The 20,128-nt window shown below is 55.7% G+C and overlaps 1 protein-coding gene across 2 annotated transcripts in view; it reads right to left on the bottom strand.

Moving 5' to 3' along the window:
• Window positions 1-1,266: 1,266 nt before the first annotated feature.
• Window positions 1,267-20,128, bottom strand: part of CAD (carbamoyl-phosphate synthetase 2, aspartate transcarbamylase, and dihydroorotase) — a 43,884-nt gene continuing 25,022 nt past the window's right edge. For both annotated transcript variants that reach the window (XM_083493975.1, XM_083493974.1), the window contains 22 exons: window positions 19,365-19,532; window positions 18,658-18,840; window positions 17,779-17,883; window positions 16,350-16,592; window positions 16,129-16,210; window positions 15,377-15,543; window positions 14,905-15,069; window positions 14,105-14,236; window positions 13,230-13,431; window positions 12,736-12,926; window positions 11,331-11,471; window positions 10,516-10,590; window positions 9,410-9,551; window positions 9,240-9,287; window positions 8,492-8,646; window positions 7,328-7,402; window positions 7,027-7,239; window positions 5,511-5,636; window positions 5,250-5,405; window positions 3,347-3,448; window positions 3,073-3,167; window positions 1,267-1,842 (listed from right to left, as the gene is read on the bottom strand). In XM_083493975.1, coding sequence (XP_083350101.1) covers window positions 1,740-1,842; window positions 3,073-3,167; window positions 3,347-3,448; window positions 5,250-5,405; window positions 5,511-5,636; window positions 7,027-7,239; window positions 7,328-7,402; window positions 8,492-8,646; window positions 9,240-9,287; window positions 9,410-9,551; window positions 10,516-10,590; window positions 11,331-11,471; window positions 12,736-12,926; window positions 13,230-13,431; window positions 14,105-14,236; window positions 14,905-15,069; window positions 15,377-15,543; window positions 16,129-16,210; window positions 16,350-16,592; window positions 17,779-17,883; window positions 18,658-18,840; window positions 19,365-19,532 — 3,069 coding nt within the window. In that variant the 3' untranslated portion in view covers window positions 1,267-1,739. The remainder of the gene's footprint in view (window positions 1,843-3,072; window positions 3,168-3,346; window positions 3,449-5,249; window positions 5,406-5,510; window positions 5,637-7,026; window positions 7,240-7,327; window positions 7,403-8,491; window positions 8,647-9,239; window positions 9,288-9,409; window positions 9,552-10,515; window positions 10,591-11,330; window positions 11,472-12,735; window positions 12,927-13,229; window positions 13,432-14,104; window positions 14,237-14,904; window positions 15,070-15,376; window positions 15,544-16,128; window positions 16,211-16,349; window positions 16,593-17,778; window positions 17,884-18,657; window positions 18,841-19,364; window positions 19,533-20,128) is intronic.

Here is a 20,128-nt window from a genome sequence, read left to right as displayed (position 1 = left end):
TTGGTCTGGACTGAAGACCCTCCAGACAGGACTCCCACTTGCCACCAGGTGGAACAAGATGTCACACACGATTGCGCTGAGATCTGCTGGAGGGGCAACCCCCCCCCCAACCTAGACATAAATCCCTGCAACAAGGAGGAGATGCTGGCCTGGAAAAGGCTCTGCCAGAAGCAGCGAGCCCGGGCAGGATCCAAGAAAGGGAGAACTGCAGGCTCTGGGTCTCCCAGGGACTGGCTGGCTGGGGGAAGCCCTGGCTGGATTGAAGCCCTTCCTGCCCTGGGGGGGGGGGGGGTCCGTGGCTCGCCTGGCGCCTCCCTCTCACATAAGGAGGACTGGAGGTGGCCCAGGTTTGTGGGCAGAATCGGCGTTTTCAATGTTTCTTAACAAGCACAATGATGATGTCAAACCTTATGGTGCTTTCAAGCTGCTGTAGCAGTATATATTCACACTTTTCAGTTTCAGATATCTGAACAAGAGTCACAAAGGCAGATCGTCATTTGCAGTCGGCGTAATATCGCCTTCACCTCCTCTTCCTGCTCCCTTGTCAACTCTTTGCACTGCAAAACCATGCTTTTGTCGCTTGCTTGTTTGTGTGTGTGAGAGAGAGAGTTTGTACAGTGGTACCTTGGTTCTCAAACTTAATCCGTTCCAGAAGTCTGTTCCAAAACCAAAGCGTTCCAAAACTTTACCATAGAAAGTAATGAAACATGGATTAATCCCTTCCAGACTTTTAAAAACAACCCCTAAAACAGCAATTTAACATGGATTTTACTATCCAATGAGACCACTGATCCATAAAGTGAAAGCAATAATCAATGTACTGCAGTCAATCAGTAACTGAACTGGGTTCGACAGTCACGGAAACAAACCAAAAAAGCCGCAAAAAAGCAAAATGAATAGCAAAAAACAGACAGACCTCAGCGTACCACTCAAAATGGAGCACGTTTGGCTTCCGAAAGAAGTTCGCAAACCAGAACACACATTTCCAGAATTGCAGTGTTTGGGTTCCATGTTGTTTGAGTACCAAGGCGTTTGAGAACCAAGGTGCCACTGTAGTTTAATGGTAACACTGTTTCTGATTTTATCCCCTGACTTTTGTTAGTTGGGAAGGCCTTGGGGAGTTTTTTCTCCATGGGAAATTCTCGGAATCATCCAATCCCTGTGCAAACCGTTTCTCTGGAACGGATTTATTAATAAAACTTACACGCTGGTGGGATTAAGAAAGCCACACAGGCACCCCAAAGCAGTTCACAAAAGAGCAGTAGGTTGTATTCAACTGTTTTTATTAAAAAAAAAGAAACGGAAACAAAGGGATCCGCTTGGCTCACTAGTATGTGTAGAAAAGTCACTGCGGGCAGCAGGCCGTTCGTTCGAGGGAAGCAGCGAGGGCTGAAGGGTGTTGCAGCCTGCCAAAGGGGCCACCAATCCAGACCCAAAACGAACAGAACTTGGTCCTCGGGAAGGAGGAATGTCTCCAGGGCTGGGCCCAGGAAGCAGCTCAGCCCCAGAGGGGAAGGCAGAGAGCCCCACAGAGCCCGTCCTGGAGGCTGGAAGACAAGAGCTGGGGAGGCAGGGAGGGTGGAGCCTTTCCTGAGCTTGCTCCCCCCCAGGTTCCCGTGCCCCCCCCCCCAGCATGGAGCTGTCCCAAGGCTGCCTCCCAGCAGCGCCGTTTTTTGCTCTTTGGTGGAGGAGCCAGGTGGGCAACGCGGACCAGGGCCCAGAGTCCCCACCAGGCGGCTTCAGTAGCGTCCCAGCACGGTGGCCAGCAGGGCCATGCGGATGTACATGCCGTTCTCTGCCTGCCGGAAGTAGGCGGCGCGAGGGTCCGAGTCCACCTCCACGCTGGAAGGAGAGAAAGCAGGGGGAGGTCATGATCGCCACCAAGTCAGCAAGCGCCCCAGGTTACACACACACCCCTCGCCCTTCCGAGGGCCCAGAGCTCTGCACACGATGTGCGTCTCCTGTGCAAGATGCTTTGCCACCCGCCCTGCGAGGTAGGCCGCTCTTCCAACTCAGCTCCAGTTCCTGCATTGCAGGGGGTGGGGGGGGGCTAGATGACCCCTTGGGTAGGAGTGCAAATATCCAGAGCGGGGGGATCAGATGAGATTACGATGAGGAATTATAAAATAGGCATCAAGCCATTGTGTCCTCGATGAAGGCATGGCCTTGACTGGGTTCGATTCATTGGCAATAATTTCTGATCAAATCCCACAATCTTCTGCATCTCTGGCCATTTCCTCTACTGTCTATTTATCAAACTGGACACAGCCCAGCTGCCAGTTGCTTTATCAGGCATCTTCAGTACATAAAGATAGTAGGTTACCTTGATGTAGTTTAATCTTAGATAGACCTTAGGGGTCAGGAAGAGAGTTCACAAGGAGATGGCGAATACTCTTTCCTTGTCATCCTTCCGTTCTCTCCTGTTTACTCCAGTTTACGACCTTCCTAAAAGCATTTCTCTTCGCTTCCTATTTTATTTACTATGTATGCATGCTCAAATTAGCTCTTTGTAGTTTTAACTTTAACTTTGCCCCCACATGGGGTTTTTTGAAAGGCTCAGAGGAAATCTGATTGGTTCTTACGTACACTGTGTAAAAAGTTCTTTTGTGAATAAAATGACCTGGGCCAAGGGGTGGACAGGAATTATTTTTGTACGCACTCCTCCCAGAGTCTTGTTGGGTCAAGTCTCATGTGTATTTTATTAATCAGGGTCCAATCCTTCCCTTGCTTTGGGAACGCCACACCCTGGGGTTCCCTTCCAATTCTGATGCTCTATGTGGTTCTACAGATCCCAAGGCGACCGACTGAGGCTGGGCGTTCCCATCGCCAAACTACACCCCCCCATCTGACACCACTTCTACTGCTCCAGAGTCTCCAAGCAGCCAGAAGCAAAGAAACAGGGAAGAAGCTGGGGACTTCTGCTGCTTATGAACCCGCCCCCCCGACCCACAGGTCTTGATCCTCCTACATGGGGGCTCTGCTGGGTCCACCGCTGCTCCAAATTCCTTGGCTCCACCCAAAATGTCCCTTCACCCCATTTTGAACCCTGAATCAATTCCCTGGTCAGCGCACCTGATCTCGTTGACCCTGGGCATCGGGTGCATCACCACCATCTTCTTCTTGGCCCGGGTCATGATGTGAGGGGTCAGGATGAACTGCCCAAAACACTGAGGAGGGAGAGGAGCACAGCCAGTGAGCATGCGTCTGGGGGTGGCCCCACCCCTCCCGCCCAGGGACCCTCTTCCCCATCCCCCCCGGGTGGCTTCAGAGGGCCAGCGGACTTGGGGGGCTTCAGAGGGCCAGCCACGGGGTGGGGGCAGCAGTTCAGGGCCCCTTCCTCACTCACCGCCTCAAACTCCTGGACTGAGGCGAAGCGCTCCTTCTGGATGCGGGTCATGTAGAGGACGTCCGTGTCGGGCAGAGCCTCCTCGATGTTCTCAAACTCCTCCTGAGAATTTATTAACACAATTATGGCTCCTACATTTATTTACTTGCCTTTTTGTTATTCCATAAAATCCACACATCTCTCAACTGGAACAACGGCAACAGAGCCCGCCTCAACGCCGTTTGCAGAAAGGTAACACCAAGGAAAAACATCTACAACGGTTTAAGGCGTAAAAATACCCCATGATTTATACTCTGCCTTTTTCTGCAGAAGGGGACTCGAGGCAGCTTGCACGGATCAAAACAACACACAGATCAAGCATGGAAAAGGGAGAAGAAGAAGAAGAAAATGCTTTAGCCGCTCAGCAGCCTTCTATCTCCAGTTATACCATATTGGCCCGAATATAAGCCACACCTTTAAAATTGGAGGAGGGAAAAGAAAAAATACCCGAATATAAGCTGTTCCCTTCCTCACTACTCCTGGCTGCATACCATAAGACTGCGAATATAAGCCATGCTTTAACTTTTCACGCTGGGAATTTTTTTGGGGGGGGAGGGGGAGTGTGGCTTATATTTGGGCCGATACGGTAATTGTATTTATTCTCTATGCAGAACTTGGGTATCAAGGCATGATTTGATTCTTGCATCCCTGTATTTTTGTACCTCTCCTACGCTGTGTAAACTGCTGGACTCTGGCATTCCTGGCTTAACTATCCCTGACGGGTGCTTTGCAAAGATTGAGGGCGCAATGTGCCTTCCTTGAGATTCCCCAAGGTGTGGGAAGCTACAGGAATGGTAAGTTAAGGAGGTCTGGTTGTCAAGGAAGCAGGATGATCAGTGAGTGAAGCGTGACTCTTGAGGCTCCTGAGTCTGAGGGGACGGAAGATAACAAGGCAAAGCAGGATTGTTCTAGTTCCCTGACCTTCCAGGTATGCATCCTACGACCACTGGCACGCGATCAAAGTGCCCCTAATTGTGCACGCATGTGCCTTTTTCAGACTTGGAAGGGTGCGGGGAGGGCTTATACGCGGTCCAGTATACCTGAAGGAGCATCTCCACCCCCATCGTTCTGCCCAGACACTGAGGTCCAGCTCTGAGGGCTTTCTGGCAGTTCCCTCCTTGCGTGAAGTGAGGTTGCAGGGAACCAGGCAGAGGGCCTTCTCGGTGGTGGCGCCCGCCCTGTGGAACGCCCTCCCACCAGATGTCAAAGAGAACAACAACTACCAGACTTTTAGAAGACATCTGAAAGCAGCCTGTTCAGGGAATTTTTTAATATTTGATACATTACTTTATTTTAATATTGTGTTGGAAGCCGCCCAGAGTGGCTGGGGAAACCCAGCCAGATGGATGGGGTATAAATAATACTATATTATTATTATTATTATTATTATTATTATTATTATTATTATTTCCACCGACACGCACAATAACCCAGAACGCCGTCCCTGTGCAAATTGGGGGTTGCCTGTACTGCATTTGGAAAAAAAGAACTCTGTTAAAAGGTGTCTTTGGGGCAGTTCCCCTAACTGGTGGTTCTTTGAAGCACAGGTTTATGGAGCCGGCCCTGTGGCAACAGCTCCTCTAATAAATGGGGTCTCTGTCAGATGCTGAGCTTGTGTATCTCTCTTGGCTGTGCTTTTCTTTAAGGTGTTGCATGAACCATTAAGAGGGGGCTTAGAGGTTAAAATGTTGCCGAGTTTAAACAGTCTAAAAATGCCCAAATCGGTTAAATTTAGGAAGGGAACGGCTTCCGTAGAGAACAGCAAATTAAATCAAACGCTAATAGATTTGCTTTTGATACTCTTTTAGCTCTATTAAAATACAGCAAGGGGGGGGGACCCCCAGCGCAGCCCCCTCCTCCTCACCTGCTTGATCCCCTTGGAGGCCACAAAGTGGAAGATGTCGGCCGGCATGCGGAGGTTGGGTGGCGTGACGTAGCGCAGGCTGACCCGGTAGAGGGTGAGCAGGCGAGCCAGAGAGTGGACGGTCCGGCCGTGCTTCAAGTCGCCCACCATGGTGATCTGGGAGAGGGCAGAGGCAGCCGTCAGCACCCCTGTCCGGGGCGGAGGCCCCCGCAAAGAAGCCACCCCCCAACCCCCCCTCCCGAGCGAGGTCCCCTCACTCACCGTCATGCCGTTGACCGTGCCCAGCTCCTCCCGGATGGTGAAGATGTCCAGCAGGCCTTGCGTGGGGTGCTCCCCGACCCCATCGCCCGCGTTGATGACAGGCTTGCGGCAGTGCTTGGCAGCCAGCTGGCACAAGGAGGAAGGAAAGAGGGAGTCAGCCAGGGCGTTCCTGCAGAGCCCTTTCACGGCCGCCCTCAAGAGATTGTACCGACCGCGGTCCCCATTTCATCCTTTCTGGGAGATGGAAGCCCCATTGCCCATGGCGGTTCCCAGGGCCCCACGAGAGCCCAGGGCTCAAATTCCCACTTGGCCATGAAGCTCTCACTGGGAGTGACCCTTGGGCCACTCGCTGCCTTTCTCAGCCTGGCCTACCATGCAGGGGGAGGTGGTTGTGGGACGGGAATGAGGAGTCGGACCCTGGAGAGTTCATGGGGTGGGGTCTTGGGCCAGCCACCACCTCTCTCAGCCTAACCTACTCTGCAGGGTCGTTGTGAGGATGAAATGGGAAGCAGGAGAAGCACATACGGCACTTGGAGCTCCTTGGAGAATAAGGTGGTGCAGAAATGCAAATAAATAAGCAAACCAATAACTCAGCTGCCTGGGGTGGGAGTGAAGTGGCTCAGAGCCTCTCTAGGCGGAAGAAGAAGCCCACCCACAGACCCAGGGAGGGAAACAAGAGGCTTTAGGGAACTGAGCCCCGCTGATAGCATAGGCTAGATCTGTTCCTTCTCAACACTGGAACAGTCATCCGCATATAAGAGAACCGGGAGGGGTGTACCAGCCAATTTAGGGGGGGTGAGCATTTTCTTTCTCCATGTTTCCTGCTAAGGAGTTCATACAGAAGTTGAATAAAGTAGGCGCAAGGACGCAGCCTTGTTTAATACCATGGGAGTTTTGGATTTCCTTGGATAAATGGCCCTGCCGGTCACACCTAACTCAGACCTGAGTGTTTTCGTATAAACCGCAGTTAAGACACAGTAGACGTCTGTCTATGTTTGAGGCGCTTAGTTTTTCCCAAAGCCTGTCTCGTGATAATAAATCGAAGGCAGATTGAAAATCTATAAAAGCTGTGTAGAGAGATCCTCCTTTTCTTGAGGTATATTTTTCCACAAGATGTTGGAGTCCTAGGCCTTGGTCTAAAGTTGATGGGTTTCCCTTAAAACCAGCTTGTGCTTCTGTAAGGACAGTCCTCCAGTCCTCAAATTTATTACATAAGTGGGCAGCATATAGTTTACTGATAATGCTTAGGAGACTAATTGGCCTGTAATTAGCAGGGTCCGATCTGCTCCCTTTCTTGGGATGATGATTGCTAGACCCCAATCCTCTGGGATGGTCTCCCTCGGAGGGGAGCAGCCTCTCCCTGGATGCTCAGGGATCCCTTTGCTGTAACCCCTGCACTGCAGGGGGTGGGACTGGATAACCTTTGGGTCCCCCTCCCAACTCGACAATCTAGGATTCTCTTTGCTGCCCCCCCCGGGCCCTGCGTCCCATCAGAGCGGCCTTGGCCGGAGCTCACCTCCACGGCCCCCGGCTGGGGGTGCCTCAGCACCAAGACGTCGGCGTAGCAGCTCATGGTCTGGACCGAGTCCGCCAGCGACTCCCCCTTCTGGCAGGAGGAGGTGGCCTCCGAAAAGGGCAGGACGGAGCCCCCCAGGCGGTACATGGCGGCGGCAAAGGAGCTGCTGGTGCGTGTGCTGGCCTCGTAGAACATGGAAGCCATCACCTTGCCCTGCGCGGGAGGAAGCGGCGGACTTCAGTACAGGCGGGGGGCTCCCCTTCCCCACCCCCCACCCCCTACCCCCCGGCCCCCACCTCACCTTGAGGATGTCAATGTTGCGCTCCTTCTGGACCATCATGCGCAGGTTGTGGGCCACGTTGAAGAGGTGAGACATCTGCAGCAGAGGGGAGAGGGGGCTCAGTCGGACAGGAGGGGGTCTCAAAATGCTGCCAAGGGCATTATACTGTTCTATGGCGTTCGGCAGCGTTCGGAACATAACGGCGTACCGTTCTGGTCAGCACACCTCAAAAAGGGTACTGAAAACTTAGGGAAGGGTCAGGCAAGGCCAGTGTGGCGTTTGCCTGTTTGTTTACAAAACGGGGAAAAGAAAGGGTTAAAAATGTAGACCAATAGGAAAGTTGGAGGCGGAGCCTACATGTGTATAAAAGGGCTTCGCTCGAGGTTTGTTGGTGGGTAGTTGGTTGGTTGGAGTGGCTTGGCTGGTTGGGAAAGGCAGGTGGAAACAGAGACAGTTAGGGCAGTGGGTTCTTGAGTGAGGGGAGGTAGAAGAGAGGGGGGGGGGGGAATAAGACTAAGAAAGTAGAAAGTAACAACGTTTGGAATGCCGTAAAAGTTTGTTTGTGTCTGAAATAAAATACACTCTTCTTTATTAACTTGAGAACCTGACTGAGTCGGAAGTGATTTTACCGGGGGGGACCTGGTTGGTGGCAGCGGACTAGTGGTGTACGGGTCAATAGTCTGTGAGACAACCGGGGGCCCTGTACGAACGCCACAGACAGTGACTGAGGGGAGGGAGCGGCTGCCCCATGAGGAATGGTCGCAGCAGTTGGGACTTTTTCAATTTAGAGAAAAGGCAACACACGATCAAAGCTTAAAAAGTTATCCCTGGCCTGCAAGAAAGTGGACACAGAAAATTTTTCCTCCCTCTCTTGTAACACTAGATCCCGTGGAGATCCAATGAAGCTGGAGGTCGGGAGAGTCAAGACAGACAACAGAAAGTCCTTCTTCACACAGAGAGTACATGGTTAAACCGTGGAACTCCCTGCCACAGGAGGCAGTGAAGGCCACTCACTTGAAAAGAGGGCTGGACAGATTCATGGGGGAGGAGAGGGCTTTGGATGGGTCTCCCCTTGGGGCATCTGGTCGGCCACTGGCCTGATCCTGCAGGCTCCTCTCTGGGCTTTTCCCTTCCCCAAGGCAGGCCAGAGGAGCGGGGTGTCCCAGTGTGTCTCTGCGTGAGTACCTGTCCCTTGGTGAACTGCTTGACGGACAAGACGTGCTGCCCGACCAGCGGGTGGAGGAGCGGCGAAGTCTGGGGGTGCGGCAGGCTCTGCGGGGACGTCTGCCTGGGCAAGGGGCCTGCCAGGTACAGGGGGCCGTCCTGGATCATGGCCAAGTCTGCGGGAGGAAAGGAAGGTCAGTCCTGCGAGGAGGACCAGAGAGGCAACACCCAGCGGGGGCAGCAGGGTCTGCCTCTCGGCCTCTCTCGCCAGCTCCTCTCTGAACCTGGAAACCCCAGGAGGTCTATTAGTACACAAATCCCTGAACAACTTGGGAGCAGTTTACCTACGAGATCCCCTTGCCCCACACGGACCCACTCGGTTGCTTGGATCAGCGGAGTGGGCACTGCCACAGGGGCTGGAGGCTGCGTAATACCCCGTCCCAGTTTGTGAAAAATCAGATCTTTGCCCCCTGGAACTCCCTGCCTATTGACACCAGGCCGGCGCCTGTGCTGTGCATTATTGTTTAGGAAAACACATCCAGAGACCTAGATCTAGTTGCTGTGAGTTCCCATCGGCTTCTGGTCCACTGCTTTTTTAACTTTTCCACAGCCTTAAATTATTGCTGCTAACTCTTCATCGATCATTTTATTCCTTTGTCTTATTTGAGATGCGTTGTTTTCTTAATTTTCGTAAAGCAACCAAGCGGCACATCCACTTTACGAGAGAAAGGAAACGAGCGGCTCGCAAGGAGGAGGAAGGAAACCTCACCTGGCGGCTCCACCGTTTTCTTGACCACTTTTTCCCTGAGATCTTCGGCTGCCGGAGGATGGAGAGAGGAAGAGGAGGACCAGCGTTAGAGAAAGACGGGAGGCCTTTGCAACAGCACCTCTTTGCCCGCAGAAAGGACCCCCCTCCAGCCACCCCCCTGCGCCCGTTACCTGGCAGCCCGGGGTCCGAGGCACGGTGGATGCGGGGGGCCAGGAAGAAGCGGGCGTCTCCCACCGGTCCGGCTCGACGGGGGCTGGGCGCTCGACAGCGCAAGGCCTCTGGCTGGACAGTGGGGAGGGGCCGCTCTGGCGTCTGAAAGGGGGGAGAGTTAAGCAATGGGGGGGGGGAATGGCATCTCCCACATGCTCCAGTGGCATGTGAGGATGACAGATACACAGCAGCAGCAGCACCCCCCCTTGCATGGGGAGAAGGCGTCACAAGGGGTGTGCCCCTGAATTTGTAGGAAAAGGACAGCAAAGCAAAGGAGCGCAGGCGCTACGGCAAAGACCCCCCCCCAATAGTCCAGTGTTGGCTCAAAGCAGGACCAAGCCTCCTGCTTGCATTTTCCATGGCTGGTGGGGTCTCAAAACTGCAACACAGACACCTTTTTCGCGCTCTGTTCAGAAGGACTGGCCTGAGGCTCTGCTTTTGAGTGAGCAAGCAATTGTCCCTTAACAGCTTGGGAGCAATTTATCTTACCCCCCATGGACCCACTTTGGTCCTGCAGGGGACACCCAGTAGCCGTTCCGCCCTGGGAAGAACTCGTGTGTGGCAGGACCTGCCCTTTGGAACTCCCTGCCTCTTGATATCAGGCAGGCCTGTCACTGTACTCTGTTTGGCCACTGCTAAAAACATTCTGGTTTAGACAAGCCTGCCCAGGTGTTTGGAAAGCGGGTGCAAAGTTTAACCTGTTTTACTTATTTTAACTTTTGTATTTCTTAAAGTGCTCTTGATTTTCTTAGTGGTGCGTAAATTATGTGAATTAAATAAATGCCACATTCCCCCTCTCTTTTGCTCTTGCGAGTGTTTCCTGAGGGATCTCCTGCCTGCTTAGACTTGGAACTTGGCTGTCCGAAAGCAGCACCCAAACACCCTGCCGTTTCCCTTTCGCGGACTAAGCCCCCTCTCCTTCATCCCTCTGGGGGGCAGAAGAGACACTCCTAGCCCCACAGAAAGGGGTGCAGGAAGTGGTGTGGGTGCTGGGCAGCCTGGCAGGTGGGTCCCTTCACCTTTCCCGCCCCCCCCCTTGGGGGGCATTCTGGGCCCCAGCGCCTACCTTCAGGATCTCTTTGGCTGGCACCGCACTCGGCCATTTCCGCACGTCCTGCCCATAGCCTGGAGCTACAAGGACCTGGAAGGAGAGACGGAAACTCAGAGCCCCAGAAACCCTCCCCAGGAAGCGGCGTCCGCAGGCCCCTTCAGCCCAAGGGAAGCGGCCGATCCTAAACATCAGGATCCCGGGATGAACAGAAGGCGCAGGGGTTATTTTTGCCAGGACAGCAGCAGGGAAGGAAAGGGTTAAACCCCACCAGGCTGCACCTCCTTTAACGAAAAGCTGCAATTTTCCCAATTGCAAGCTTGGCATCACATCTAGTCTTCCTCCGACAAGGATAGTTAATGGGTAGAGCTGGTCTGGGCTCATGGAAGCCAGTGCAGCCTAATGGTTAGAGTGCTGGACTGTGACCTGGGAGAGGCGGGTTCGAATCCCCCGCTCAGCCACGAGGCTCCCTGGGTCACCTTGGAAGTCACTCGCCATCTCTTGGCCTGACCGACCTCACAGGGTGCTTGCGAGGATAAAATGGGAAGGGAGAGAACCGTGACGGGAAAATAAAGGTAGTATATAAATGTAATTCATAATAAGGGATAATTTTCTGATAGCAAGAGCTGTTTGACGCCTCGGAGGTTGTGGTCTCTCCTTCCCTGGAGGTTTCCAAGCAGAGTTTGGAGGGTCCTCTGTCCTGGAGGCTCTAGCCGAGATTCCTGCGGGGCAGGGGCTGGACCGGGGGCCCCTCCACCTCTGCCATCCTAGGGTTCTGGGGCCCTGCGCGCCCCACCCAGCCCCTCCCTCTCCGCCCTCCCTGCCCCGCTTACCTGCCCGTCGATGTAGGCCACTTCCCCGCGGAGGATGACCCGGCGCACGGTCCCCTTCACCCGCATCCCCTCGAAGGGCGTCCAGCGGGCCTTGCTGAAGGCCGTGTTGGGGGGCACCAGCCATTCCTGCTCCAGGTCCACCTGCCGGCAGGAAACAGCTCAGCCCCACGGAGCCTCAGCCCCCCAGCTCCTGGGGGGCCCAGGAGTCTTTCCTGGAGGACCAGGAGCCCTGCAGTTGGTGGATCAGGCCCACCTTGTCCACAGGAAGCTGCTTCAGACAGTCAAACCACGGGGTTCCTCTGTGCTGCCTGCAGTGACTGCAGCAGGGGATCTCCATGGTTTCAGACAAAGGGTCTTTCCCAGCCCCCCAGATACTGCCAGCGGGGGTGGAATGTGGGACCTTCTGCATGCAAGGCAGACACCCTGTCCCTGAGCCCCGGCCCTTCAGCAGCCTCTTCTGGCCCCCAGGTGCCTGCAGGAAGCAAGCAGGGCTTGGGGGGGGGCAACAGCAGCAGCTTCCTCTCAGAACATAGTTAAACGGTGGAACTCCCTGCCAAAGGAGACCCAGCAATGGCCACCAGCCTAGGGGGCTTGGACAAATCCATGGGGGAGGAGGGGGCTGTCGCTGGCTCTGCCCTGCCACTGGGGGCACCTGGTTGGGAAATGTCCCCCACGGATGACCTTACGGTCTTCAAACAAAAACATCTTGGAGGTCCCGGGCCACAGGGAGGTTAGGCTGGCCTCAACCAGAGCCAGGGCTTTTTCAGTACTGGCCCCGACTTGGTGGAACACTCTGTCCCAAGAGACCAGGGCCCTGCGGGACTTGACATCTTTCCTCAGGGCCTGCAAGACGGAGCTGTTCCACCAGGCCTTTGGCCAAGGCACAGACTGACCCCCTCCTTTGGCGATCCTCACAGAACTCCAGCCCAAAGGTTGCCATTAATTTGACTCTGAATTGTTTTTAGAATGAATTGATTTTAGAATGTATTTCAATTAATAGATTGTGATTGTATGTAAACTGTGTTACTTTTATTGTTGTTAGCCGCTCTGAGCACGGCTTCAGCTAGGGAGGGCGGGATATTATTATTATTATTATTATTATTATTATTATTATTATTATTAAATGTATGCCTGGGATACTGGGCTGCCTTAGGCCTGATCCAGACGGCTCTTCTTATGGAACCTCCAGGTCCAGAGGCAGTCTATCTGGATTCCACGTTCTTGGGGGTATTTGGCCCCTGCTGGGCATGGCCTGGTCCCCCCAGGCAGACGGCCTTGACCGGCAGAGAGAGAGCATCCTGGCTGGAGAAGGGGCTTTCCTGGGCGGGAGGCCCCTTGCCTGTCCTCCCCCAGCCCTGCAGAGGGACCCCCCAGGAGGGCTCCCCACCCCACCCTCCTGCCTCACCTCGATGTAGGTGTCCTCTTGCAGGGGGAGCCCGAAGATGCGCCGGGGGTTCTCGTAGAGACGCTGGACCAGGTCTTCCACGCTGAGCCGTCCCTCGGAGACAGCGGTCAGCAGCAGGGGCAGCATGGTCTCCAGGCCAGGGAAGCCGGGCGGAGGCTCCTTGCCCAGCTTCTCTTCCAGCGTGTGGGGAGCTGTGGGCGAGAGAGACGCGTGGCAGAGACCTGGGCCCCACACAGCACCCCTTCCCCCCATTTATCTACCCCAAGGAGGTCAAGGTGGTGGGGCGCTTCTCCCTCCCTCTCATTTAATCCTCCACAACAACCCTGTGAGGTGGGCTACGCTGAGAGAGAGACCCCTGCGAGTTTCATGGCTGACCCCTGGTCTCTCTGAGGTCCTAGGCCAAGACTCTAACCACTCAACCCCACTGCCTCTCTATTAGCTACGGGGCTCTGATTGAGTGTGGCAGGCGGATCTTCCCCCCACGCCCCCCTTACCGTGGTCCGTGGCAAAGCAGTCGATGGTGTCCATGTTTTCCCACAGGGCCTCCATGTCCTCTCGGGTGCCCAGCATGGGACGCACCTGCCCCCGGCCCTCCCCAATGCGCCCCAGGTCCTCTTGGCACAGGAAGAGGTGGTGGGGGGCCACCTCGCAGGTCACCTCAATGCCCTTCTGCTTCGCGGCCTTGATGATCAGGATCTGTGGGGGGAGGCGGGGGGGTCACACAAGCCTTAGCCCTTCAGATCTGCCTCACGATGGCCTTCCCTCCCCAAGCAGCTTCCTGACTCTCCGTTGCAGGAAAAGTGAGACCTGCCTCTGCCCCCCCTTCTCCCCTTCCAGTGCCCCCTCCCTGTGTGGATTCTCCCCCCCGCCCCCTTTTAGCTGTTGCTCAAAACTGCCCCAGTGCCAGCCCAGCCCACAGCCTGCTCCCTTCCCACTGCCTCTCACCCCTCCGCGTCCCCAGGGGCCACTGGATCAGGCCAGCAGCCCCCCTCGTCCGGCCTCATCCTGAGTCCTAGCAACCTAGGACTCTAGACAGACTCTCTCTGAGTTGGAGGCACCAGAAGAGCCCGGGTGCTGCACGCCATCTTGCCGGGCATCCTGTTCTCACCCCGAGCCCAGGAGCCCTCTGCCCTCCTGTGGTTCCCATTCAGAAGCATGGCTGCCTCTTGAGCATGGAGTCAGCGGCTGGGAGCCATCGAGTGCCCTCTCCCCCCTCCATGCCCTCTTTTCAAGCCACCCAAGGCTGGACGGTCTTTGCCCGCCTGGCTTGTTGCCTTGCCCCCTTCCTGCCCTGCCTCTTCTGCAGGAGAAGACTTCCCAGCCAAGGACCCCCTGGGCCGCCACACCCCACCCCTTCCGACCCACTCACCTCCTCCTTCCGCGCCACGTGGCAGATGTGGACGGGGCGCTGGTACAGCTGGGCCACCATCAGGATGGCGGCCACCGTCTGCTTCTCTGCGTGAGCCACGATGGGAAGGTGTTTGGGCCACTTTTCAAAGTGCTGCCGGGGCAGAGAGAGAGGAGCGAGTGAGGGAGACCCCCTGAGCGCAAAGGGGCGAGGGAAGGAGCCCCCCCGGGTGCAAGGGGGCCGGTCGACCACCTCCCCAATATTCATATGCTGCTTGATGCAATTCTGATTCTAAACGCAGTGTAAGGTAGTCTCTCTGTGAGTATATTGTATTCAATTATGGGGTCTCAGAGTTTTTAGGGGCTAACCAGACTGGGATTGCTGGGATAGCAGGCTTGTTGGTTTTTGAATGTCTGATGTAGATTTTTTCAATTTCATTGTTCTGTATGGGACAATGACAAAGATTATTGTATCAATGGTGAAATGGCATACAAGTGATGAAAGAGATTCACACAGACTTCCTAAGCATCTTGGCTTGTCTCAGCAAAAGAGCCCTGTGATTCCTGATATCAATAGGCAGGGAGTTCCAAAGTCTAATTGCGGCTGCCCTAAAATGCTGAATTCTTACAGAGGCTGAACGGGCGTTAGAGGGCACCTGTAGCTGTGCCAGGTCCCCCAAAATGAAGCAGCGGAGCAAGGCGATTTTGTGCTCTGGGGTGTTGGCTGAAGGCCTCGCCCAGTTAAGACAGGATTCCTGGACCCACAGCCAGAGAAGGGACAGGAAGGTCTGCCTCGACGTGCGTCTTGCGTGCCCGACCCACCTCCATCCACAGGGAGACATTGTCCATCTTGAGGTCCGAAAAGGTGTCGTTCAAGTACATCTTCAGGCCAGCGGCTGCTCCGGCCAGAGGCCCCAGGGAGCCGGCGTTGTCCGAGGAGGCGCCCACGTAGAGCGCATAATCGCAGCGGGCCCCGGTCTCTGCCAGCTGCGGGGTGGGGGGAGAGGGCAGAGAGGCAAACCCAGTTTCACAACGTGGCTGGCACACCTTTCGCCACCCCCAAACCAGGAGGTACAGACGGTGACCCCCACCGAGGAAGAGCCCTGCTGGGGCAAAGGGAGCCCACCCAGTCCCAGAGAGCCCAACCAGATGACCATAATGGGAAACCCGAAAGCAGGATCCGTCGCCCACCTCCCTTCTCCGCAGTCACAGAATTGTGAGCTGCAAGGGGTCCGGAGGGTCATTTAGTCCAACCCCCTGCAAGGCGGGACCCGCCAGGCAGGAGCCTCTTTACCTTCTGCGCCAGGGCAAAGGAACCGGCGTCAATGATAGCCGGGGAGGTGTTGGGCATGGCACACACCATGGTGATGCCGCCAGCCAGGGCGGCTGCTGTGCCGGATGCGAAGTCCTCCTTGTGGGTGGCCCCTGGCTCCCGAAGGTGCACATGGACATCAATGAGCCCTGGAGGGGGAGAAGGGGGCCAAGGTCAGCGGAGGGAGCCCCCCCCTGGGGAGTCAGGCAGGTGCCCAACAGCTCCAGCTCAGCCTCCGCCCAAGGGGGCACCCAGCACCGGGCTCCTCCAAGCACTCATCGCCCCATCACACACAGAAGGGACTTGCTGCCAGGCAAAGGGGCTCAGGGCGGCAGCCTGAGTGGCGTCTGGTCCAGCACCAAAACCCCCTCAGAACTTGCAGCCCAGACGGACTGCCTTTGGAGCTGGAGGTTCCATAAGAACATAACGCCCAGTATAAACCCAAAAATGTCAAGTGCGCAGGCGACGGAGCACACCGTCTGGGAAACCGAGGCAGGGTCGGCCAGCCATGGTCTGCTCAGAGTGTCTGGGGCCCACAAGCCATGTGGGTCCAAGGGACTGATGCTTCACTCCAGCCCCACGGACAGAACTCAAGTCAGGTCTGCCCTCTGACCCCACGGATGGAGGCAGGACCCCAACGCTGGCAAGTGAGGGCCAGGATGGGCTCAGGGGGAGATGCTCTTCTGCCTGCCTAATGCCCCCCTCCCCCTGGCACCCCATATCCCAGCGCCCACCTGGCAAGCGGATGAGCTTCTGCGAGGTCATGCAGTCCACGTGCATCTTCAGCGGAGGAGCTCCCCCAATCTGTCCAAGGGCCTGCGGGGAGCAGAGGAGGGGGTCACAACTGCCCTGGAATAGCCCCAAGGCTTGCCTCCCAACCCCCCCCCCCGTTCAGAACATTGAATTGGGGTCCCACCCCCAGAGCTGGCAACCCCCCAAATGCCCCCCCCCGCACCTCGACGAAGAGCTTGGTGCACTTGATGTCGATGATGAGGGGCACGGAGTAGTCGATGGCCAGGCGGCGGGTGCGGTAGCCCTTGGTGACGAAGGAGGAGAGTCGGCGGCCGCCCGAGTTGCGCATGGAGAGGTTGATGACCAGGTCAAAGTGGTTCTCCGCCAGGTAGTCCAGGATGCTGCGCTCCTTGCCAGCCACCTCGCCCCCGTCGGCCTCCTCAAAGTGCCAGTCCACAGCCATCACCTGCCGCCGAGACAAGGGGGGAGACCCCCGCCCCCAGGTCAGCCACGCCCAGCAAGGACGGAGGGCCCGTTCTGGCCCCGGGGCCTGGGAAGGGCTACGGGAGGCTAGGGATCAGGGAGCCCCCCGGGGTTGGACTGGAGGACCTTTGGAGTCCCCTTCCAACTGCACAGCTTTAGGATTTAGGGCACCCCATGCCTTGCCTCCTCCCCATAGGAAGGTTCTCCCCAGCCCCACATGCAGTAGGGCACAAACGTAGATTGAGATTCCATGGGGTCCCTTCCAACACTACAATTCTAGGATTTGGAGGGAGGGAGGGAGGGAGGGAGGCATTTCTAAAAATGCCAGCTGGGGGGTGGGGGAAGATATGATGTTGTTGCATGTTTTTAATATTCAGTTGGGAGGCGCCCAGAAGTGGCTGGGGAAACCCAGTCAGGTGGGCAGGGTAGAAATAAAGTATTATTATCATCACCATCAACACCATCAACACCATCATTATTATTATATGCCAAACTTCCAGTCCCTCCAGGGCTGGTACAGAGGGTAAAGGTAAAGGGACCCCTGACCATTAGGTCCAGTCGTGGCCAACTCTGGGGTTGCGGTGCTCATCTTGCTTTATTGGCCGAGGGAGCCGGCATACAGCTTCTGGGTCATGTGGCCAGCATGACTAAGCCGCTTCTGGCGAACCAGAGCAGCGCATGGAAATGCTGTTGACCTTCCCGCTGGAGTGGTACCTATTTATCTACTTGCACTTTGATGCGCTTTCGAACTGCTAGGTTGGCAGGAGCAGGGACCGAGCAACGGGAGCTCACCCCGTCACGGGGATTTGAACCGCCAACCTTCTGATCGGCAAGTCCTAGGATCTGTGGTTTAACCCACAGCGCCACCTGCGTCCTGGTACAGAGGGAACTGGCCCTAGAAGTCTTCACAGTGCCCCCCCAGGGGATAAGAAGGGGGTGAGTCTACTGCACTTGGTAAGGGAGGGGGCCAAATGACGCTCCGGTTGTTGAACGGAGTAACATCTCCCCCAACCCCACAGGGCCTTGGAAGTGGATGAGAAATGATCCCTTGCCCCCCTCCCCCCTGCAGGGACCTTTTCCATCCCTCCCCCCAACCCCCCCCCCCGCAAGGCTCAGCCATCAGCCCAACTGACAGGGATGTTAAGCGCTGCAGCCCCTGCCCAGCCCACCTTGATGCCGTGCTCAGTGTAGAAGTCGGCCGTGCCCAGGCTGGCATAGAGGTTGTATCCCAAGCCCTCCAGGGTTCGTACGGTGGACAGCAGCTCACTCTTGTTCTGGAAGAGATGCCAAGGTCAGGCCATGTGGCAGCGCCCCTCTCACTGCCTCCCTCCTGGGGTGAGGGTCTTCACGGCCTTGGGCTGCCACCACCCGGCCTTCTCCTGCCACCTTGTGCCATGCGCCCGCTTCCACAGGCTGGCATCCAAGGACAGAGGAGCCTGAGAACCGCCCGCTCCTCTTCCAGCAGTGCCCAACCAGGAGCCCCAAAGGGAAACCCAAAAGTCGGTTCGAGCGCAAGACCTTCCTTGGGTCCTCAGAAGCATGGCAGCCTCCAGCTGTGGGGGCAGAGAGACCAAGGTGGCACCGGCCTCTGCCCATTCGCTCCCTCCTGGAGCTCTTCACAACCTCTCTTTATTTAACAGCCCTGAACAGTTTCGCACCCTCAGCAAACTGGGCCACTTCCCTGATCACCCCAAACTCCAGATCAAGTTAAAAAAGCTCAGGTCTCATTTCCAATCCTTGAAAATTGACCATTTATTCCAACTCTCTGCTTTGTGTTTCTTCAGCAGTTGCTGGGCTACAAGACGGTCCCTCCTCTTATTTCCTGGCTGCTAATTTGAGTCAGGAGCCTTTGTCTCAATCTGCTACGTCCGCCAGGGCCCCTCGCCAGAAAGACACGCAGCCAGCCCAGTCTCTTCCCCTCCGCACAGGACTGCCTCTTCTCTTCCACTATGGAATTCTGGGTGCTAAATGAAATGCCTTTGGGGATGTGTGGGGCGCCGCTGGGCCCCCTCCTCAGCCCCCCCCCGCTCCCTCCCTGCCCGGCTCACCTTGTAGCTTCCGATGGTGAGCAGGATGTTCTTCCGGGGGATCTTGAACCCGGTGCTGAGCATGGCCTTCAGGTAGGCCTCGCAGCGGTTCTCCCCAAAGCAGGCCACCTCACCTGTGCTGGTCATCTCCACCCCAAGGACCACGTCAGCCCCTGCCAGCCGTGAGAAGGAGAACTGGGGCACCTGCGGGTGGAGAGGGAGGGGCATGGGAATTCAAGTGTTTTAAATTGGTTGCTAGACGCCCTGAGCCCAGTTTCCTGAACTGGGAAAGGCAGGGTAGAAATAAAAAATTATTTATCAACCTGAAGCATTTTTGTTAGGGATTGTAGGAAAAGACCTGCCAAGGAAAGTGAGAAATATCTTCATGTGTGCAACGACGGCGGCAAGAGCCTTAATAGCACAAGGATGGAAGAATGAAGAAATCCTGACTAAAGAACTGTGGCAAGAGAAACTGATGGACTACGCAGAATTGGCAAAACTGACACATGACAAGGATAACTGCGACTTTAAAGATGAATGGGAACCCTTTACAAAGTATTTAAAAAAACATCAAAATGAACTGGACTCCTTGGCAGGTTTTGAATAAACATACACAAACTTAACAATTATTTATGGGCCCCAAACAAGAGCCCCCTCGGAGAACCCAGGGGGAGATCCGGTTGCCTCAGCACCCCCCCCCAGGAGGCCTCCCCCCCCCGGCCACTCACCTTGACCCCCACGATGCCTGTGCCGGCCATCAGCCCCACCGGCTCCACCTCTTCGCCCATGATCACCTGCGTGGCCAAAGCCACCAGGTCGACGCCCAGGGTCTTGGAGACGAAGGGGAAGGAGCGTGAGACCCTCACGTTGCACTCAATCACCTTCAGCTGGTCGTGCTGCGGAGGAGGAGGACGAGGAGAGGGACGTTGGCCAGGGGTTCAAGGGGGGGCCACGCGGCCCCAGCCCAGGGCCCCAGTCACACAGGGATGCGCTAAGCCCAAGCCAAGTTCAGTGCCAAACAACAACAGGGGCTGAAATGTTACTGTACAACCGCACGCCGGGGGTCTGCATATACAGGGAAATCCTGTCTGGCCAAGCCCTGTGAGAATCCTCCCTTCTCGCAGAGATCCTGTGCCAAGTGGAACTTGCTGGCCAGGGAATTTGCACGGTAAGCCCAGCACAAAAAGAATGAAGTTCATCGCATGCTCAGCGCACTGGCTCCGGGAAGCTGGCGCAAGCATGTCAGAGCCTGCACACTGTCCCCAAGCGTGAAAGCTCTTCCTGCCTTCATAGAACTGCAGCGCAACTAAATACATGAATGCAGAAAATAAATGTTATAATATGTTGTGAGTTGGAAATACTTCCTTTATCGGCAAAAGTATGGCTGAGAACCTTGAAATATTGGATCTTCCTGCATTACAGAGCCCCGTCTCCTAATTCTCTCCTTTACAACCTCTTAAGTGATAATGTAATTTACAATTTATCATTGATT

Source organism: Podarcis liolepis (assembly GCF_965112155.1).
Source record: "Podarcis liolepis genome assembly, chromosome: 3".
Taxonomy (NCBI): Eukaryota; Metazoa; Chordata; class Lepidosauria; order Squamata; family Lacertidae; genus Podarcis; species Podarcis liolepis.
This window is presented reverse-complemented; position numbering and strand designations above follow the sequence as displayed.